Source organism: Mobula hypostoma, chromosome 11 (genome assembly GCF_963921235.1).
Source record: "Mobula hypostoma chromosome 11, sMobHyp1.1, whole genome shotgun sequence".
Lineage (NCBI taxonomy): Eukaryota > Metazoa > Chordata > Chondrichthyes > Myliobatiformes > Myliobatidae > Mobula > Mobula hypostoma.
The window spans coordinates 48113935-48133576 of record NC_086107.1 but is presented as its reverse complement, the minus strand read 5'-3'; the positions used below and the strand labels follow the sequence as shown (position 1 = coordinate 48133576).

At 41.7% G+C, this 19642-nt stretch overlaps 1 protein-coding gene across 2 annotated transcripts in view; it reads left to right on the top strand.

Annotated features, from left to right (window-relative positions):
* Positions 1-19056, top strand: part of LOC134353717 (cytosolic 5'-nucleotidase 1A-like) — a 74991-nt gene extending 55935 nt beyond the window's left edge. For both annotated transcript variants that reach the window (XM_063062005.1, XM_063062006.1), the window contains 3 exons: positions 7369-7491; positions 8615-8793; positions 12643-19056. In XM_063062005.1, coding sequence (XP_062918075.1) covers positions 7369-7491; positions 8615-8793; positions 12643-12948 — 608 coding nt within the window. In that variant the 3' untranslated portion in view covers positions 12949-19056. The remainder of the gene's footprint in view (positions 1-7368; positions 7492-8614; positions 8794-12642) is intronic.
* Positions 19057-19642: the final 586 nt, after the last annotated feature.

The following is a 19642-nucleotide window of genomic DNA, read 5'->3' as shown; positions in this document are numbered from 1 at the left end:
TCGAGCGAAGATAATGCCCGGAATTTCAAGGACAGGAGGTTAAATGCATTCTGTTTTTGGAGGTGGTTATTGCTTGAAACTTTGATGGCTTTTATAGTTAGTAGGTTGATTTGCTGCAATAAAATCTGGGGATTGCTGGGCAGCGTGGCTCAAAGGACCGGAAGGGCCTGCTTCACAATGTATCTTTAAACAGATAAATAAATAAAATGTTACCATTTATTAACCTGATCTGAAATGTTGTCCAAGTCTTCCTGTGTGCACCCATGAGCTGCTTCCTTTACTGAGGAATGGGTAATGAAATTGAAGATCGTGCAATCATCAGCTTGCCTCCCTTCTGATGAAGAGAAGGTCCCTGACGAAGCTGCTGACTGTCGTGAGGAATACCTGGCAGGATGCTCTGTCAGCTCTGACAATGGCAGTCATCTTCCCTTGTGTGAGAAAGGACTCCATTCAAGCTTTTTCCCTTTGAATTCAGTTCTTTGTTCCATGTTTGGATTGAGGCTATAAAAAGGTCTAGAACCTAATGGTTTTGGCAAAATCCAAACTTGACACAAGTAAATAGGTTACAGGTGGAAAAAAGTGCTACTTGATATCAATGTCAATCACACCTTCAGTTTTTTTTAATAATTGGGTAGCAATTCACCAGTTTTGGTTTTACCCTGTTTTTTTTTGTGAACAGGCCATTCATAGCTTCTCAAACAGATGCAACTGTTGGAACTGAACTGGTACAGCTTGGCTAGATGCATAGGAGACCTTTCTCATCTTTTTTGAAACATTTTGTTCACTTTAATAGGCCTTTAGCATAATGACCTGCAGGTCTCTTTTAATAATTTAACTGGATCTGCAGGGCCACTGATCTATCCATATCTATAGTCTGTACAGCGCATCACTGGTTGTGAGACTGGGACCTTACCACTTTCACCTCCCTACCTGTCTGTGAGGGCTGTCTTTGCCGTGACCGAAAAATTGCTAAACTAGATGGGAAAGTATCCCAGCTTCATCAGATTAAGGATGATAAGCAGTTCTTCAACTCCTTTGTACTGTGGGTGCCACAGCTATCGCTGGAAGACAGCTTCACTGTCTCCTGGATTGGTTTCAGAGGCTGCTCTAGCCAAGCCAAATGAGCCCTGGATTCTACTGGCATCATCCAGCTCAACTCTCTGCTTAGCAGGGTCTTGGACAGTTGTACGAAGACGCAAGTGGTCCATTCCTCCACCAAACCAACAATAAATCCAACTACAGAATAGATTCAACGTCCTGGATGAGCAAGAGTTTTCCCTGCTGACCGGCTCATCTCATCTTCTATTGCTTGGGGCATCAGGGATTCATTCGCAAGTGGTCTCCACCAGCAGCTGCACTCTGCTCCGGACCACTAGTAGGTATGTCGCCACCTCCACTGGACCTTAAGCAAGGTAGCTTTCAGCTACCACCCTGGCCACAATGCCACCACAAGTTCCATAATCTTCTCCCCTGCCTCCAACAATGTTGATAATTGGCGATTCCATCATCAGGAACATCAAGTCAAAACTAAATGTGACTCTTGGTTTTCCCAGTGCTAGTGTCTCTGATATAATGTGCAAGCTCCATTGCCTCCTAACTGATTACTCTCTGTAAAAATGACCATTTTTCACATTGGCAAGATGACATTTGTCAGCAACAATCTGAGCAGCTCAAACACAACTTAAGTGATCTCTTTGAATTTCTAAAACTCAGTGGCAAGGACAACTCCCACACTGGGTGCGGCTCTGGGTGTTTTTAGCAGGCTCCTCGGTCTGCATGGTTTGCTTCAGATGCAGTGTAGGGTGCTGAGCTTTGGCTTCATTGATAATTTTCATGTATTTTGGGAATGTGCCACATTTTTCAAAGCTAATGGTCTTTACCAAGGATACTGTCTGTAAACACATTCCACTGCATTCTGGCAAACCCACGTGTATGACTATTTATCATCAATGGCACATGTGATCCATCCCTAACTACTTCTTCCACCAGTTCTGTAAATGTTACCAATCCAATTGAGACCATTGTCAATGGAAGAGCCCCCAGACTGAACTATCCTATTAAAGGTATCAAGAGAAATAACCTTCTACTCTTAAAATCTACCTCTCCTGCTGCACCACTCCAGGCTACCCTGTTTAAGAAAGCTCTACTAAATATGAGACCCCTTTCAAATAAGAGGTTTAGCTTAAGTGACTTGATTACCTGTACAGACCTTAATTTTATGTTCTTAACTGAGACCTAGTAAAAGCCAAATGAATACAGCCAGTTATCTGAATTGTGTCCCTCTAGCTGTGACAGATTAAGTGTACCAAGGCCTAGCAGATGAGGTGGTGGGCTTGCCATCATGAGATGAGGTGCCATCTACTTTCTGTCAACAATTTTTGAAGATTTGAGATCCATACTCTGATCCGCAGTATGGAGGATCAGAGTGATCTTGGGGTCTGAGTCCATAGGATGCTCAAAGCAGCTACGCAGGTTGACTCTGTGGTTAAGAAGGCATACGGTGTATTGGCCTTCATCAATCATGGAATTGAATTTAGGATCCGAGAAGTAATGTTGCAGCTACGTAGGACCTTGGTCAGACCCCACTTGCAGTACTGTGCTCAGTTCTGGTCGCCTCACTACAGGAAGGATGTGGAAGCCATAGAAAGGGTGCAGAGGAGATTTACAAGGATGTTGCCTGGATTGGGGAGCATTCCTTATGAAAACATGCTGAGTGAACTCGGCTTTTTCTCCTTGGAGTGACAGAGGATGAGAGGGGACCTGATAGAGGTGTACAAGATGATGAGAGGCATTGATTGTGTGGATAGTCAGAGGCTTTTTCCCAGGGCTGAAATGGCTGCCACAGGAGGGCACAGGTTTAAGGTGCTGGGGACTAGGAACAGAGGAGATATCAGGGGTAAGTTTTTTATGCTGAGAGTGGTGAGTGCATGGAATGGGCTGCTGGCAACGGTGGTGGAGGCAGATACAATAGGGTCTTTTAAGAGACTTTTGGATAGGTACATGAGGCTTAGAAAAATAGAGGGCTATGGGTAACCCTAGTAATTTCTAAGGTAGGGACATGTTCGACACAACTTTGTGCCAAAGGGCCTGTATTGTGCTATAGGTTTTCTATATTTCTATGTACAATTTGTTTAAAATTTGTGGTACGGATTCTGCCTTCTTCGTAATAATTTATCGCCCTCCTAACTACAATGCCTGCTTTCTCCCAGAATTCTTACCCTCTATAATATTGAACTATGACAGGATTGTCATCGCTGATGATTTCAGTAATCATATTAATGATCCCTCAATTACGAACTCTATGGCAGCTGAACTCATGAGCTCAGTAGACAAATGAGATCATTCTCAGCATGTCACTGAGCTCACCCATTGACTTTGAAATACACTTGATTTAGTAATGACAAAAGGGTTAAGTATTTTTAATATCTCCCTGTCTGATACCACTATCTCTGATCATTTCTGTGTACTTTTTGATGCCGTCCTTCCTGAAACCAAAGCCACAAAAGAAATTATTGTTGTAAAACGGTTTGTTGATACTGCAACACAACTTAAATTCTCTGGGCTGGCTAGTTTATCTGACTCATGTGATTTAAATTTCTCAGTAAATGAAATGGTTGGCTCTTTCAACAGTAACTTGACAAATATATCGAACACAGTGGCCACACTTAGGGTTACAAAATCAAACAATTGTGTCCGTGTGCTCAAGAGATCATGCAAAATAGCTGAGAGAAAATGGAGGAAACCTGGACTAGAAGTCCACTGAATATTTTCAAGGAAAAATTAGGCTACCTTAATGCTGCTATACACTCTGCAAGAAGAACGCATGACAGTCCAGGTGTCCCCCGCTTTTCGAACGTTCACTTTACAAAACCTCACTGTTACAAAAGACCTACATTAGTACCCTGTTTTCGCTTTCAGAAGGTGTTTTCACTGTTATGAAAAAGATTCAGCGCGCAAAAGAAATCAGTGCGCGATAAAAACCAGCGCGCGCCCCGAACAGTCGCTCTCCCTGGATTCGGAACAGCATTCTCGCCAGCATTGCTTTAACACGAGCCTGTGAGCAGTCGTTTGCAAGATGAGTTCTATGGTGTCGGAAAAACCTGAAAGAGCTCGTAAGGGTGTTACACTTAGCGTAAAACTAGACATAATTAAGCGTTTCGATCGTGGTGAATGAAGCAAGGACAAAGTGAGTTTGGCTTGTGGAAGCTGACGAAGATGATGTTGAAGAGGTTTTGGCATCCCATGACCAAGAATTGATAGATGAAGAGCTGATGCAATTGGAAGAGGAAAGGATAACAGTCAAAACCGAATGAGTAATGATAAAGTACGACTTTAATTTTGAAAGGGTACATAGGTTTGTGGGATATTTGCAAGATTCTTTGAGTCCTTACAAAGAACTGTATGATAGAAAAATGCGCGAGGCTCAGCAGTCAAGCAAGCCTTCCACATCAGACGACCAACCTCGACCTTTGACATCAAGGTGGGCAGTCATAGAAGAAGATGAGCTGCCAGCTCCAATGGAATCAGACGACGAGATGACACCCCAGTGTCCCACCACCTCAACACCCAGGCCGCGGACAGATACTGTACCGATTCGCGGAGAATGCAGCAGTAGCCGGGAGGCACACAGCACATCTTTAAGAAAAAAGCCGAAATAAACATGCTAATTAATTACATGTTAGGCAACACGTAATTAATTAGCATGTTTATTTCGGCTTTTTTCTTAAAGATGTGCTGGGTGCGTCCCGGCTACCACTGGACCCCTGCATGCTTCGCGGCAATGTATCGGTTGGTGGCCTGGAGGGTGGGGGCCACTGCACCACTCCAACCTGCGACGACTCAGTCTAACACACCACCATCAGTGTGCTCTGCGCTATCCCGATTCCGGTCAATGATACTACACTGTACATACATTATTTCTACTTTATATAGGCTGTGTATTTTTACATGTTATTTGGTATGATTTGGCAGCTTCATAGCTTAAAGGTTACTGGAGAGCGCTTGCGCCGTGTTTTTGCCGGCAGCGCTTGAGTGAGATTTTCTGCCGACGGCGCTTGCGTGAGATTTTCACTATGGAGATCTGTGCCAGCAATGATTGTGGAAAAGTATTTCTACTTTGTATAGGCTGTGTATTTATCATATCATTCCTGCTTTTACTATATGTTACTGTTATTTTAGGTTTTATGTATTATTTGGCATGATTTGGTAGGTTATTTTTGGGTCTGCGAACGCTTACAAAATTTTCCCATATAAATAAATGGTAATTGCTTCTTCACTTTACGACATTTTGGCTTACGAACCGTTTCATAGGAACGCTGTACCTTCGGATGGCGGGGGAAACCTGTATTACAGAGAACAGCGGCAATTCAAGAATGTTGTTCTCAACTATAAACCTATTGTTGAACCCTGCTCTGACCTTTAATGTCCTCAGTCAAGCATCTGCCACAAACAGGGAAGAATTTTCAATATTTTTATCAACAAAATTACTTCTATTCGGGAGTATAGCTACAGATACTGGTAAGCTCTACAGCCAACCTCTTAAAAAGACGGCAACCATGTCAAAATTTACAAGTATTTCTGATTCTGAACTCTATAAGATTGTAACAGAGTAAAACATATACTTGCTGTCTCAACCCTGTCCCTACCACACTGTTAAAGGAATCTTTTAATAGTGTTTTCAATTCTGTTTGGCAAATTATTAATACATCTTTTGAAAGTAGAGCTTTTCCAGATGCCTTCTAAACCATGGCTGTCAATCCCCCACTTTAAAAGCCAAACCTCAATGGTGAGGAACTAGCTAACTACAGACCAATATCAAATCTTCACTTCCTGGGCAAGATTCTTCAGGAAGTTACTTTCAACCAACTCAGCAACTTTCTGAATGAGAACAATATTCTAGAAAAGTTTCAGCCAGGATGGCCCTTACCAAAATTGTCAGTGACCTTACACTCAGTGCTGATGCCAACAATGTCTCATTTCTAATTCCTCTGGACCTAAGAGCTGCCTTCAACACAATTGACCACAACATTCTCCAAACTACCTTGAAAACTCACTTGGTCTCTCTGTTAGTTCCTTCAGTTGGTTTCATTCATATATCTTTGAATTTTTTTTTTCTCTGTCTTGGAGACTTGTTTTCTAAGAGATGCAATGTACCTTTTGGTGTTGTTCAGGGAAGCTGTCTTGGTACCCTACTTTTCTCCTTATACATGTTCCCCTTAGTGAACGTATACTTGGTTTCCACAGTTATGCGATTGACACACAATTGTATATCTTGGTTGAGCCTGATGGTGATAACACCCGATCTTCTCTGACTTCTGGTATGGCTGCAATAAACAATTACAAACATTTGTAGATAGGCAATAATTTCCTAAAACTAAATGAAGAAAATACTTTGGGATGGTTCCAAACAAGATACACTTCTTAATAAACTCAAGAACTTGGCTCCCCTTGTAAAATCAGAGGTAACTAGCCTGGATGTTATCCTTGATTCAGATTTGAACTTTAAATCTTATGTAAAGAAAGTGCCATGTTACATTTGTTTCTGTCACATAATAATGCTGAAAACCTAATTCACTCATTCAAGTCAAATAGATTATTACAAAGCACTTTTTACTGGCCTTCCAAAGCAATTATTGAAAAAACTTAGTACAGAATGCAGCTGCTAGTCTTCTAATCAAAACCAGAATGAGGGAATATATCACCCCCCTTATGACATTGAATTCCTGTATCTTTTAGAATTGATTTTAAAGTTCTCTTAATGGTTTTTAAAGATTTTAATAGCTTGGGGCCAGGGTACGTCGCAGAATCGTTTTCATTTTATAATCCTGCTCAAGCTCCCAGGCCGCCTTTTCCCCTGGTCTCTTAAATTTAAACAACCTCTCTCAAAAATAATTAGCAGGTCATCTTTTTTGAACTACGCTCCTAAACTGTAGAATTTAATACCTAACTCTATAAGGGATGCAGACTCAGTTGACACTTTTAAATGCCAGCTCAAAAGCTATTTATTTAATCTTGCTTTTAATTAGTATCTTTTAGTTTCATGTTTATTTTTATTTTTTATTTTAGTTTCATGTTTGTACCTTTATCCCATTTTAAAGCATACTGGACTACATCATCTATATGGAAAGTGCTCTATAAATGAAGGTATTAAAATTTTTATTCAATTGTATTAAAATACCAATTCAGATATTGTACTTGGGGCTTCTGCGAATTTGAATTTGCTGCTTTATGCCTCAGATAAAGAGACAAAGCACCAAAATTGAACTTACTGTGAAGTTTAGCAAAGAGTAACAGAATCTTGCTCTGAAAGCTCAGATCTTGCTGGTCCTGATTACAGACTTAAATCTACCTTTTGTACTTCTTTTCTAGATTTAGACATCAGCAAGTTTTGCTTCTTGAATGGAAAAGATCCTTCAAAATACCTGAGGTCTCAGAATGTAATGCTGTTCCTTTCAGCGTGTGAAACCTCTGTTTGCAATGCATTGAAAAGAGGTAAGTGTCTTCATTATTAAAGCTAATAAGCAGTTCAGGGAAAGTGGTTTCTTTGGGGAATTGCAGCTGAAATATTAGCTAAGGAATTGGGTGGGAGCCAGCGGTGTGCTATAGAGACTTTCTCAGCTAATGAAGCATCTGGTGAAATAATTGCACAGAAGAATGTAAGATACCTTTGTGGGCATTGCATAGGGATTAAAAGGATTATACAATGAATTTAGAAATACTTGCAGAGCTTTAAAAGGTGTATTTAGGAGAGTTATTCCCAGTGAAAATAAAGGTTTGCATTCATACAATACCTTTCATATCCCTTGAGAAATATCTAATAGCACTTAACAAACAATCGAGCACTGTTGTAGTGTAAGAAATGGGACAGGCTGCTTGTATGCAGTCAGTTCCTATGAGCAATTTGTGATGATAACCAGAGAAAACGAGGGATTTCTTTTGCCAGAGAGTGATGAATCTGTGGAATTTGTTTGCCACAGGCAGCTGTGGAGGCCAGGTCACTGGATGCATTTAAGGCTGAGCTTGATAGATTCTTGATTAGTCAGGGTGTGAAAGGTTGTGGAGAGAAGCAGGAGAATGAGGTTGAGAAGGAAATGAATCGGCCATGATTAAATGGCAGAGCAGACTCGATTGGTTCAATGGCCTAATTTTGCTCCTATGTCTTATGGTCTTAGGATCTATTTATGCATTGTTTAATGGTGCATAAGCACAGGTAGAGATAGGGGATAATCCATTGTCTCTACCAATGCTATGGGATGTTTTGCATCCATCTTGTAAAGCAGACAGGGCCTTGGTCCAAATGTTTTATCTGAAAGCTTTATTTCTAGCCCAGTTCTCTGAAGTGGGAAATCTGTAACTTTTGGACTGAGGTATGAATGCTACCAACAAAGCCATGGCTGTCAGATAAGAATGAAGTATTTCCTAGGGGAAGTGAATGGTTCTCTGCACAATCCTCTGGGGGTATGTGTTATTTCCTATAACAACAACAAGGGAATAAGAGCCAAAGCTTAATTTTAACTTTGTCATGCAAACTCAAGACAGTGGGCTCAGTTTTAATTGTGGAATGACTGTCACTAGCCTTGTATATGAATCAAAGTATATTACTGTTCTTCCACAGACATTCCTGCAGCACTAATGATACACCAAGAATATGCTGCACCAAAAGAGCAACTGAGGGTTGCATTTGATGGGGACTCAGTATTATTCTCAGATGAGACTGATGCTGTCTATAGAGAGAAGGGCCTGGAGGAAGTCGTCAAATATGAGAAGAACCTGGAGCATGTTCCTATGGGAGAGGTAAGGTTTATATTATCCAATCAGGAATTGATGCATGATGTGCAGTGTTTTTCTTTTGGACATAAGCACCTCTTCAATATTCTGCACTTATTTAACAAATTTTGTTTTGGGGAAACATAAGCATAGTTTTCCAAACTGGGCAATTGATAGATTTGATGATTATGTTAGTAATTCAAATCACAATTTTTTTTAAAGTATGATTTCAACCTTGAATGTAGTCATTGTGTATGTATGTAATTTCTGATGTGCCAATTAGACCTATTGAGAGGGGAGAAAAATGACACCTCCACAATAGCCACATTGAGTGCAAGTGGACAGGGTAATACATTAAACTTCGATTCCTTGCACTTCTTTTATAGTTCTGAGCAATAGCTGAGGAATAGATTTTTTTCCTGTCCCTGGAGAGGAAAAGCATAATAAATTATTACGTATATAATTGATATCATACAGCCATCCAGTGAAGGGAGGAGCAGATCCTCCAAGGGTCATGTGCAAAAAAACGTAGGAACATAGGAGGGACATAAATGACTTGATATGCGCTCCCTAATATTTATTTGAAATTAGAAAACCTGCAAATGTTTATATTCATTTATTAGATTGCATTCTGAGGAAAAAAATGGGGTTGTAGATATTTCCATCTAAAAAAAGGCAGCGTGTAGATATTCTGTCTCACTATCTGTGTACAAACTCAACCCATCCCTCCAAAGGAATGAAGCTTGGTGCATTGTTTCTGAAAAGGTTATGAGGGAGGTATTGGGCTTTGCAGGCTTTGAAGCCTCCTAATGTTCAAAATTTGCTTAATCTGCAAAGTGTGTTGGAATCAGATAAGTGCTTAAGTTACTAGATAGGTTTCTGAAGGCTTGAATTTAGTTCCAGACACTCCAGCTTAAACCCCAACAAATTCTAGTGATTTAGAATTCAAGGATGAAGAGATGGTATTGACCTTACCCTAATGCATGGCCATAATTATAAATACTATCAAGCTGATCTTAACTGAAATGGACAAGTTAATCATTTCAAGGAGCAATAAAAGATGAATCAACTGGAATCTTCTGAAAGACCAAAGCAATACCCACAACAACTAACTACAGTATGTAAACAATGTATAAGGTGGACAGAATATGAATTGATGTGAAATCCACATTTGACACTGGCACTCTCATTTTCATTTGTGGAATTTTCTATCTTTTAACTTCCCACCTAAAGAGTTTTGCTGTTGGCTCCTTTCTTCAGGCTATTTTGACAATTTTGTGAGCTTTTCCAAACCTATCAGTTTGCAAGAGCTCACAAAGTTCAGTTGTCTGCCATGGGTTGAAGCTGGTGTCAAAAATAAATCTGTAATAATTTGAATGGACATGTTCAAATCAATTGTTCACACGTATGGATTGTCTACCAGTCCTTGGACTTGGAATTGAGTATGACTGGGAAAATGAAGAAGTCAAGATGCTAGTCAATGGCAGAAAGGAGATTCTCAGCAAATACCTCATATATAGTATATACTTAAGAATCATTTTTCCCATGATTTTCAACAACTAAATACTTCATAGGTCTGTGGATCATGACTGAAATCTACTGAGATACCACAAATCTGACCCCAGAACAAGGCAGAGATTCCACTGATAATAGCTATCAAAGTGATTGTGAAGTTTTTTGCACCTAGCTGCTTTTAGGCTACGAAATGATATATAAACAAGACATTGCATTTTTAAGTATTTAACTGAGTAAGGATGATTCTCTCATGAAAACGAAACAGCTTCTTCAAAATGAGATGAGACCATACTTGGACTACTCCACAGTGCTGTTGCCATGGCTGCTTTGCATATCGTTTGTTTCAACCAAAAACATAATTTCTTGGCATACAATTTGTGTGTGACCATATGCACCACATCATGCAATTTAAGTCCAGTATCCTGTCAGCAGTCACTATCTGATTATTCTGTTTCCCATTCTTGTCTGAAATCAGAAAAGGCCTGCCCATTGTCCAGGGCACAGAGAAGCATAGTAGTTAGCTTTTTTAATATTTATTCATTTACGGGATGTGGGCATCGCCAGCTAAGCCAGCATTTATTGCCCCTCCCTAGTTGCCCTTGAGAAGGTGGTGATGAGCTGCCTTCTTGAACCGCTGCAGTCCCTGAGGTGTAGGTACACCCACAGTGCTGTTAGAGAGGGAATTCCATGATTTTGACCCCGTGACAATTAAGTAACAGCAATATGTTTCCAACTCAGGATGGTAAGTGACTTGGAGGGGGATTTCCAAGTGGTGGTGTTCCCAGGTATCTGCTGTTCTTGTCCTTCTACGTGGTGGTGGTTGTGAGTATGGAAGGTGCTGCCTTAGAAACTTTGGTGTGTTGTTACAGTACATCTTATAGATAGTACACACTGCTGCAACTGCTCATCAATGGTGGAGGATTGGATGCTTGTGGAAGGGGTACCAATGAAATGGGATGCCTTGTACTGGATGGTGTCAAGCTTCTTGAGTGCTGATGGAGCTGCTCTCATCCATGCGAGTGGCGGGTATTCCATTACACTCCTGACCTGAGCCTTGTAGATAGTGGACAGGCTTTGGGGAGTCAGGAGGTGCGTTACACACTGCAGGATTCCTAGTCTTTGACCTGTTCTGGTAGCCACACTGTTTATATGGCTAGACCAGTTCGGTTTCCTGTCAATAGTCACCCCCAGGGTGTTGATAGTGAGGGATTCAGTGATGGTCATACCACTGCATGTCAAGGGACGGTAGTTAGAACCTTCTTGTTGGAGATGGTCATTGCCTGGCACTTGCATGGCTCAAATGTTACTTGCCACTTGTCAGCCCAAGCCTGGATATTGTCCAAGTCCTGCTGCATTTGGGTATGAACTGCTTCACTATCTGAGGAGTCACAAATGGTGCAGAACAATGTGCAGTCATCTGCGAACATCCCCACTTCTGACCTTATAATGGAAGGAAGGTCATTGATGAAGCAGTTGAAGATGGTTGTTCCTAGGACACTTCCCTGAGGAACTCCTGCAGTGATGTCCTGAGGATGTGGTGGCTGGATTGACCTCCAGCCACCACATCCATCTTCCCTAGTACTACCAATTCCCGCCACTGCCTGTAAGGAGATTGTACATTCTCCCTGTGACCATGTGGGTTTCCTCCAGGTGCTCCAGTTTCCTCCCACAGTCCCAAGATGTACCAGTTAGTAGGTTAATTAGTCACTGTAAAATGTTCGTCCTGTGATAAAGCTTAGAAGAAATGGGATTGCTGGCCAGATTGGCTTGAAGGGCACGAAGGGCCTAGTCCGTGCTGTATCTCAATAAATAAGTACTTTCTTCCTGTATTTTTGCTTATTTTTTCCTTTAATCATGATACAAAAATCAATGTCTTCACAAGAACTCAATATTTGACTCACAGATTAGAACTCCTACCCATGTCGAATCATCATCGGGGAAAATTGGGGAGCGATATTAACTCACAATCTATATTATTCTTGCTAAGTGGCGCTACTTAGGGTAAGGGAGTTTTAATCCCCCTGAAATATGTGTAATGAAATAAAAGCAATTTACGAGTTATCAACTAACACTTCAATAGTTTAGTCGGGGTGACCTCAGCTGGGAAAACATCAAACCAAGTTCTGCTTCTGATTTTTGTCTGAAGTTATTATGCACAGATTTTGACCTATGATTTGATCAGACTTCTGCAGTCAACCAGCCAATAAAAATTATCTGTCAACTTTCCAGAAAGGGAAGAGAGACATAAAATGGCTTCGCCTTTATAGCATGAGGTTGCTTTTACTCACTTTCTACTTGCTTAAGTCCTCAAATGTCTAAAGAGTTCATTATCCAGTGATTATTCAACCTTTCTGTTGGCAGGGCCCACTAAAGAAGTTTGCCATGATTCTTGGAGAGATGAAAAAGAAGTTTCATCCAGAGGATGACTCAATCTGGACATACTTGGTGACAGCAAGAAGTGGCAATGACATGGGCATACGAGTCATAAAAACTCTGCGTGAATGGGGACTCAAGATAGATGAAGCTTTCTTCATGGCAGGAGCACCAAAAGGCCCAATTTTATCTCAGATCCAACCTCACATTTTCTTTGATGATAATAGGGATAACATTAAAGGAGCACGTGAGTTTGGTGTTCCAGCTGGCCACGTGCTGGCTGGACGCAACTAGCCTGAGTGGTGACTCCCCCATGTGGTGGCATTGGCAGGTTTGGGGTCTGGCATTTTCTGATTGACCTCTTTTGAGGTCAGTGCCTCACTAATTGGGATACATATAGCGGATGGTCAGACTGTGATTTTTCACCTGTTAGAACCGTAGCTGCTTATGCACAAGTTGCCCTCATGTACATATTGAAAAGGGGTGTATGGTCGGAGATTTTTCCCTTGTTTATTTGTAACCCTCCCTCTCAAGATTCACTTAATCAATCCATTCATATTTCCTGCGAAAGAACACAGGTTTAAAAGTTTTACTTTTTTTGCACTATTTGTGCTTTTGCAAGAACACCCTGTGATCATAAAATTCAGAGGAAAAAAAAGCAATTGGATCAGAGAGGTAGTGCAAGCTTATAACATGGCAGCCATAATAGAATTAAATGCCGAGGTTAAATAGCTGATTGTCAACAGAACCCATTGTCTCAGCTTGCTCCTGCCCCACCAAACTTATTTCTGCATACCTCAACACTGTTTTATCACCCCTTGCTCAATCCCTTCCCAAGTATGCTCGTGACACTTCTCACGCTCTGAATTTTTTCGATGATTTGAAGTTCCCTGGCCCCTACCGCCTTATTTTCACCGTGGATGTCCAGTCTTTATGTACCTCCATCCCCCACCAGGAAGGTCTCAAAGCTCTCTGCTTCTGTTTGGATTCCAGACCTAACCTGTTCCCCTCTACCACCACTCTCCTCCGTCTAGCGGAATTAGTCCTTACTCTTAATAATTTCTCCTTTGGCTCCTCCCACTTCCTCCAAACTAAAGGTGTAGCCATGGGCACCTGTATGGGTCCCAGCTATGCCTGCCTTTTCGTTGGCTTTGTGGAACAGTCCATGTTCCAAGCCTATACTGGTATCCGTCCCCCACTTTTCCTTCGCTACTTCGATGACTTCATTGGCGCTGCTTCCTGCACACATGCTGAGCTCGTTGACTTCATTAACTTCACCTCCAACTTTCGCCCTGCTCTCAAATTTACCTGGTCCATTTCTGACACCTCCCTCCCCTTTCTTGATCTTTCTGTCACTATCTCTGGAGACAGCTTATCTACTGATGTCTACTATGAGCCTATGGACTCTCACAGCTACCTGGACTATTCCTCTTCTCACCAAGTCTCTTGCAAAAACGCCATCCCCTTCTTACAATTCCTCCATCTCCGCCGCATCTGCTCTCAGGATGAGGCTTTTCATTCCAGGACAAAGGAGATATCTTCCTTTTTTAAAGAAAGGGGCTTCCCTTCCTCCACTATCAACTCTGCCCTCAAATGCATCTCTCGCATTTCACGCACTTCTGCTCTCACCCCATCCTTCTGCCACCCCACTGGGGATACCCTTGTCCTCACCTACCACCCCACCAGCCTTCGGGTCCAACATATAATTCTCCATTACTTCCGGCACCTCCAACAGGATCCCACCACCAAGCACATCTTTCCCTCCCCCACCCCCGCTTTCCCCAGGGATCGCTCCCTACGCGACTCCTTTGTCCATTCGTCTCCCCCATCCCTCCCCACTGATCTCCCTCCCGGCACTTATCCTTGTAAGTGGAACAAGTGCTACACATGCCCTTACACTTCCTCCCTCACCACCATCCAGAGCCCCAGACAGTCCTTCCAGGTAAGGCGACACTTCACCTGTGAGTTTGCTGGTGTGATATAGTGAGTCTGGTGCTCCCGGTGTGGCCTTCTATATATTAGTGAGACCCGACGCAGACTGGGAGACCATTTTGCCGAAGACCTACGCTCTGTCTGCCAGAGAAAGCAGGATCTCCCAGTGGCCACACATTTTAATTCCTCATCCCATTCCCATTCTGACATGTCTATCCGTGGTCTCCTCTACTGTCAAGATGAAGCCATACTCAGGTTGGAGGAACAACACCTTATATTCCTTCTGGGTCGCCTCCAACCTGATGGCATGAACATTGATTTCTCTAACTTCCATTAATGCCCCTCCTCCCCTTCTTACCCCATCCTTTATTTATTATTCCCCCCCTTTTTTCTTTTTTTTTTGTCTTTTCTCTCTCTGCCCCTCTCACAATCACTCCTTGCCTGCTCTCCATTTTCCTCTGGGCTCCCTTCCCCCCTTCTTTGTCCCTAGGCCTCCTATCCCATGATCCTCCCCCTTCTCCAACTCTGTATCCCTTTTGCCGATCAACTTTCCAGCTCTTAGCTTCATCCATCCCCCTCCTGTCTTCTCCTATCAGTCCAAGTCTCCCCCTCCCCCTCCCACTTTCAAATCTCTTACTAACTCTTCTTTCAGTTAGTCCTGACGAAGGGTCTCGGCCCAAAATGTCGACTGTACTTCTTCCTATAGATGCTGCCTGGCCTGCTGCGTTCCACCAGCATTTTGTGTATGTTGCTTGAATTTCCAGCATCTGCAGATTTTCTCGTGTTGATGTTTTGTAAGTTTGAATTTCTGTCTTGACATTACTGCAGGCATTTCTCACTGGCTTTTGTTCATACTTTGCAGTTATTCCATTAATTTGCCAAGTTCTCTTGGTTTTATACTACGGTTACAAACTATGCCAACGTGAAAGGGAAGGAGGTGTCATCACACTAAACAGAATTTTGTACTATGTTTTTGACTGCCTGGCTAAAGCTACTTCAATATGCTAATAACTGCTTCCAGGATTTGGGATAGGTCCATGGAGAGAGGGAAAACATGGAGGGTGTTTTGCCACATTTCTGTGCTAGCAATCGACTGCCAGAATTTTTACTCTTCTGCATTTTTAACTATAGAACTATAGCACACCTTGTATGCACACAATCCATATTTTTGTCATAAAAAGAGGTTTTAAACATCATTTCTTTTTTCAGTATCCTACTGGGGTTTTATCGCTTTAAATTATTCGCGCAAAATGCTGGAGGAACTCAGCAGGTCAGGTATCATCTACGAAAATAGATAAGTGGTTGAGGTTTCAAGCCAAGTAGTTGAGGTTTCAGGACTGGAAAGGAAGGGGGAAGATGTCAGAACAAAAAGGTGGGAGGAGAGGAGGGAGGACAAGCAAAAAATTGATGGATGAAGCCAGGTGGTGGAAAAGTTAAAGGGCGGGAGAAGGAGGAATCTGATAGAAAAGGAGAGTGGACCATGGGACAATGGTGCGAAGGAGGGGCACCAGGGGAGGTGACAAGCAGGTTAGGAGAAGAGGTAAGAGACCAGAGTGGGGAATAGAAGAAGGGGGAGAGGAAAGAGACAACAAAAACATGGAAGAAGAAATTGATGTTCATGCCATCAGGTTAGAGGCTTTCCAGACCCTGACAGTGGCCTCAATGTGGCAGAATGGGATAGGAATGAAAATGATAGGCCTCTGGGAATTTCCACTTTTGGTAGATGGTGCTTGGCAATGCAGTTCCCCATTTCACTTTGGGTCTCAGTAATGTTGAGAAGAGGCCACATGAGGAACACTGGATACAATCAATGGCCCCAACAGATTCGTAGGTGAAGTGTTGTCTTAACAGGACTATTTGGAGGTGAGGGAGTATGTGAATAGGCAGGTATAGCATTTCTGTCGCTTACAGGAATTTGTGCCAGGAAGGAGATTAGTGGGGAGGGTTGAATGGACAAGGCAGTCATGGAGGAAGTGATCCCAGTGGAAAGCAGAGAGTGGGGTGGGCAGGGGGGAAAGATGTGTTTTTTGGTGGGATGCTGTTGAAGCTGGCAGATTCCTTCTTCTCCAGCACTTTACCTTTCCCACCCAGCTGAGTTCACTTTATCACCTTCCACCTTGTCCTCCTTGCCCTCCCCTCCCATCTTTTCATTCTGATATCTTCCCTCTTCCTTTCCAGTCCCGATGAAGGGCCTCAGACCGAACATCGACTGTTTATCCATTTTCATGGATGCTGCCTGACCTGCTCAGTACCTCCAGTTGCTCTGGATTTCCAGCATCTGCAGAGTCTCTTGACTTTACGTAACTGCCTTTCATATTTTCCTAGACAAATTCACTGGGAATTAAGTGTCAATTCTTACAAATAAAGATGTTGGTTATCACAATGCTATAGTTTAAGATGGAGACTTCTCAATAATTTTCTTTTGTGCATAATTTTATTTGAGAATTAAATCAATCAAATTGTACAATGCCATTTTGAACTAATAAATTGAACTATTTTGAACTATTAAATACATTTACGTATTTAAAAATGGATTACATGTAATTTTATCCAAAGATCATAGGTAAGGAAAGATCAACTGGTTTTAAATTGCTTCTTTTACATTTTTGAACAATTAATTTATTTTTCTGTTGATAACAATTTGCTGTTAGTAATATTATACATGTTAAGAACTAAGGGGTTACTATTTATTCTGTATCATACAAAGACCAAATTGTTATGTGCTCTGAGTCTTAAAAATAACTCAGCAATTTGTACATGATTCAAATCAGTACTTTTTCAAACTCTAATTATCTTTATGTCGTATTGGGCTGGAGTATACACAGCATAAATATAGAGGCTTTGAATATTTAAGCTTGAAAGTTTTAATTTGTAGGTGGTTAATACCAACTCTGAAGAAAACAGTCAAATTGAGTTACCTACACTCTGTCCGCCAGAGAAAGCAGTATCTCCCTGTGGCCACACATTTTAATTCCACATCCCATTCCCATTCTGACATGTCTATCCACAGCCTCCTCTACTGTAAAGATGAAGCTACACTCAGGTTGGAGGAACAACACCTTATATTCTGTCTGGCTAGCCTCCAACCTGATAGCATGAACATTGACTTCTCTAACTTACGCTAATGCCCCACCTCCCCCTCGTACCCCATCCGTTATTTGTTTTTACACACACATTCTTTCTTTCACTCTCCTTTTTCTCCCTCTGTCCCTCTGACTATACGCCTTGCCCATCCTCTGGGTCCCCCTCCCTTTCCTTCTCCCTGGGCCTCCTGTCCCATGATCCTCTCGTTTCCCCTTTGCCAATCACCTGTCCAGCTCTTGGCTCCATCCCTCCCCCTCCTGTCTTCTCCTATCATTTTGGATCTCCCCCTCCCCCTCCCACGTTCATATCTCTTACTAACTCTTCCTTCAGTTAGTCCTGACGAAGGGTTTCGGCCTGAAACATCGACTGTACCTCTTCCTAGAGATGCTGCCTGGCCTGCTGCGTTCACCAGCAACTTTGATGTGTGTTGCCTGAATTTCCAGCATCTGCAGAATTCCTGTTGTTTGAGTCAAATTGAGTTGCTTGTTCTTGCTAAGCTGTCAACCCAATTTTCTCTCCATTCCGTTACTTTTGTAACAGCATCTGTCTGCAACCATCTGTTAAATCTCTTATCCATACTTTTGTCATCTTCAGAAGCTCTTGTGGCTCTCTTCTTATATTCAATTACTATAAATCTGGGCTGCCTGCATCATATGCTTCAAGTATTGTACATGCATCACCTCTGTGTTCGTTGATTCATGTAGGTTCCATTCTTTATATTTAAAATAGTAATCCTTGTTAAGTTACTCTATGACTATTCCCTCTACCCCTGTAATCTCCTGCAGATCCACAACATCTCACACTGCATTTCCCTTTCCACTTATTCAAGGCTCTTGTGTATCCCCCTATGTTTGATATTAGCACATAAGCTCTCAAGTTCTGCCTTTTGAAGCTCAAAGGATTAAATTATTCAGCAATGAACATGAACAGAAAACCTATTCTTGTTCCAAATGCTCTCTGCAGGTAATAAGGAAGCAGAGGGTACAAGTATGGCAGCATCATTTTCAAAGCATTTGGTGGTATCTGTCCTCTATAACATCTCAGTTTACAGGGAAGGTACCACAGTGCATTCCATTAACAAGTTCATTGATTATGGACTGAACTAATTATGTAATGGTTTTATTCCAGCACTGAATAAGGAAGAATGTTTACTAATATTAGGAGAAAGATAAAGTTAATTGTACCCTCTGTACATAAAAAAAACGAAATTGACAAAGTTCTGTCAGAAAAGGTTTTACATAATATATATAACAAAATGAAGCATATAATCTTGAAATGTGGAAAGCAAAAGCAATTTTCTGTTATTAAAAGCTTGCTTGAACAGAACAATTAAAGGCATTTCGTTATAAAAGACTTAGCATTATACTAGTCAAGAAGTCATTTCCAGCAAGGATTGCATTAAACATATATGAAATAGTTATAAAGTGTATTGTGATGAATTGATTTGAATTCAATTCTATTAATTTTATTTCTTACTTTCTTCATATACACGGAGTAAAAATCTTTATGTTATGTCTCCGTCTAAATGTGCAATATGCAATTTATAGTAATTTATAATAAATAGTATGTACAACAGGACAGTCAATATAACATAGAAATTATATCAGCATGAATTAATCAGTCTGATGTCCTGGTGGAAGAAGCTGTACCGGAGCCTGTTGATCCTGACTTTTAAGCTGCTGTACCGATTCCCAGATGGTAGCAGCCGGAACAGTTTGTGGTTAGGGTGAATCGGGTCCCCAATGATCCTTCGGGCCTTTTTACACACCTGTCTCTGTATATTTCCTGAATAGTGGGAAGTTCACATCCACAGATGCATTGGGCTGTCCGCACCACTCTCTTCAGAGTCCTGCAATTAAGGGAGGTACAATTCCCATACCAGGCAGTGATGCAGCCAGTCAGGATGCTCTCAATAGAAATGATGCCCCTGTAGAAAGTTCTTAGGATTTGGGGCTCCATCCCAAAGTTCTTC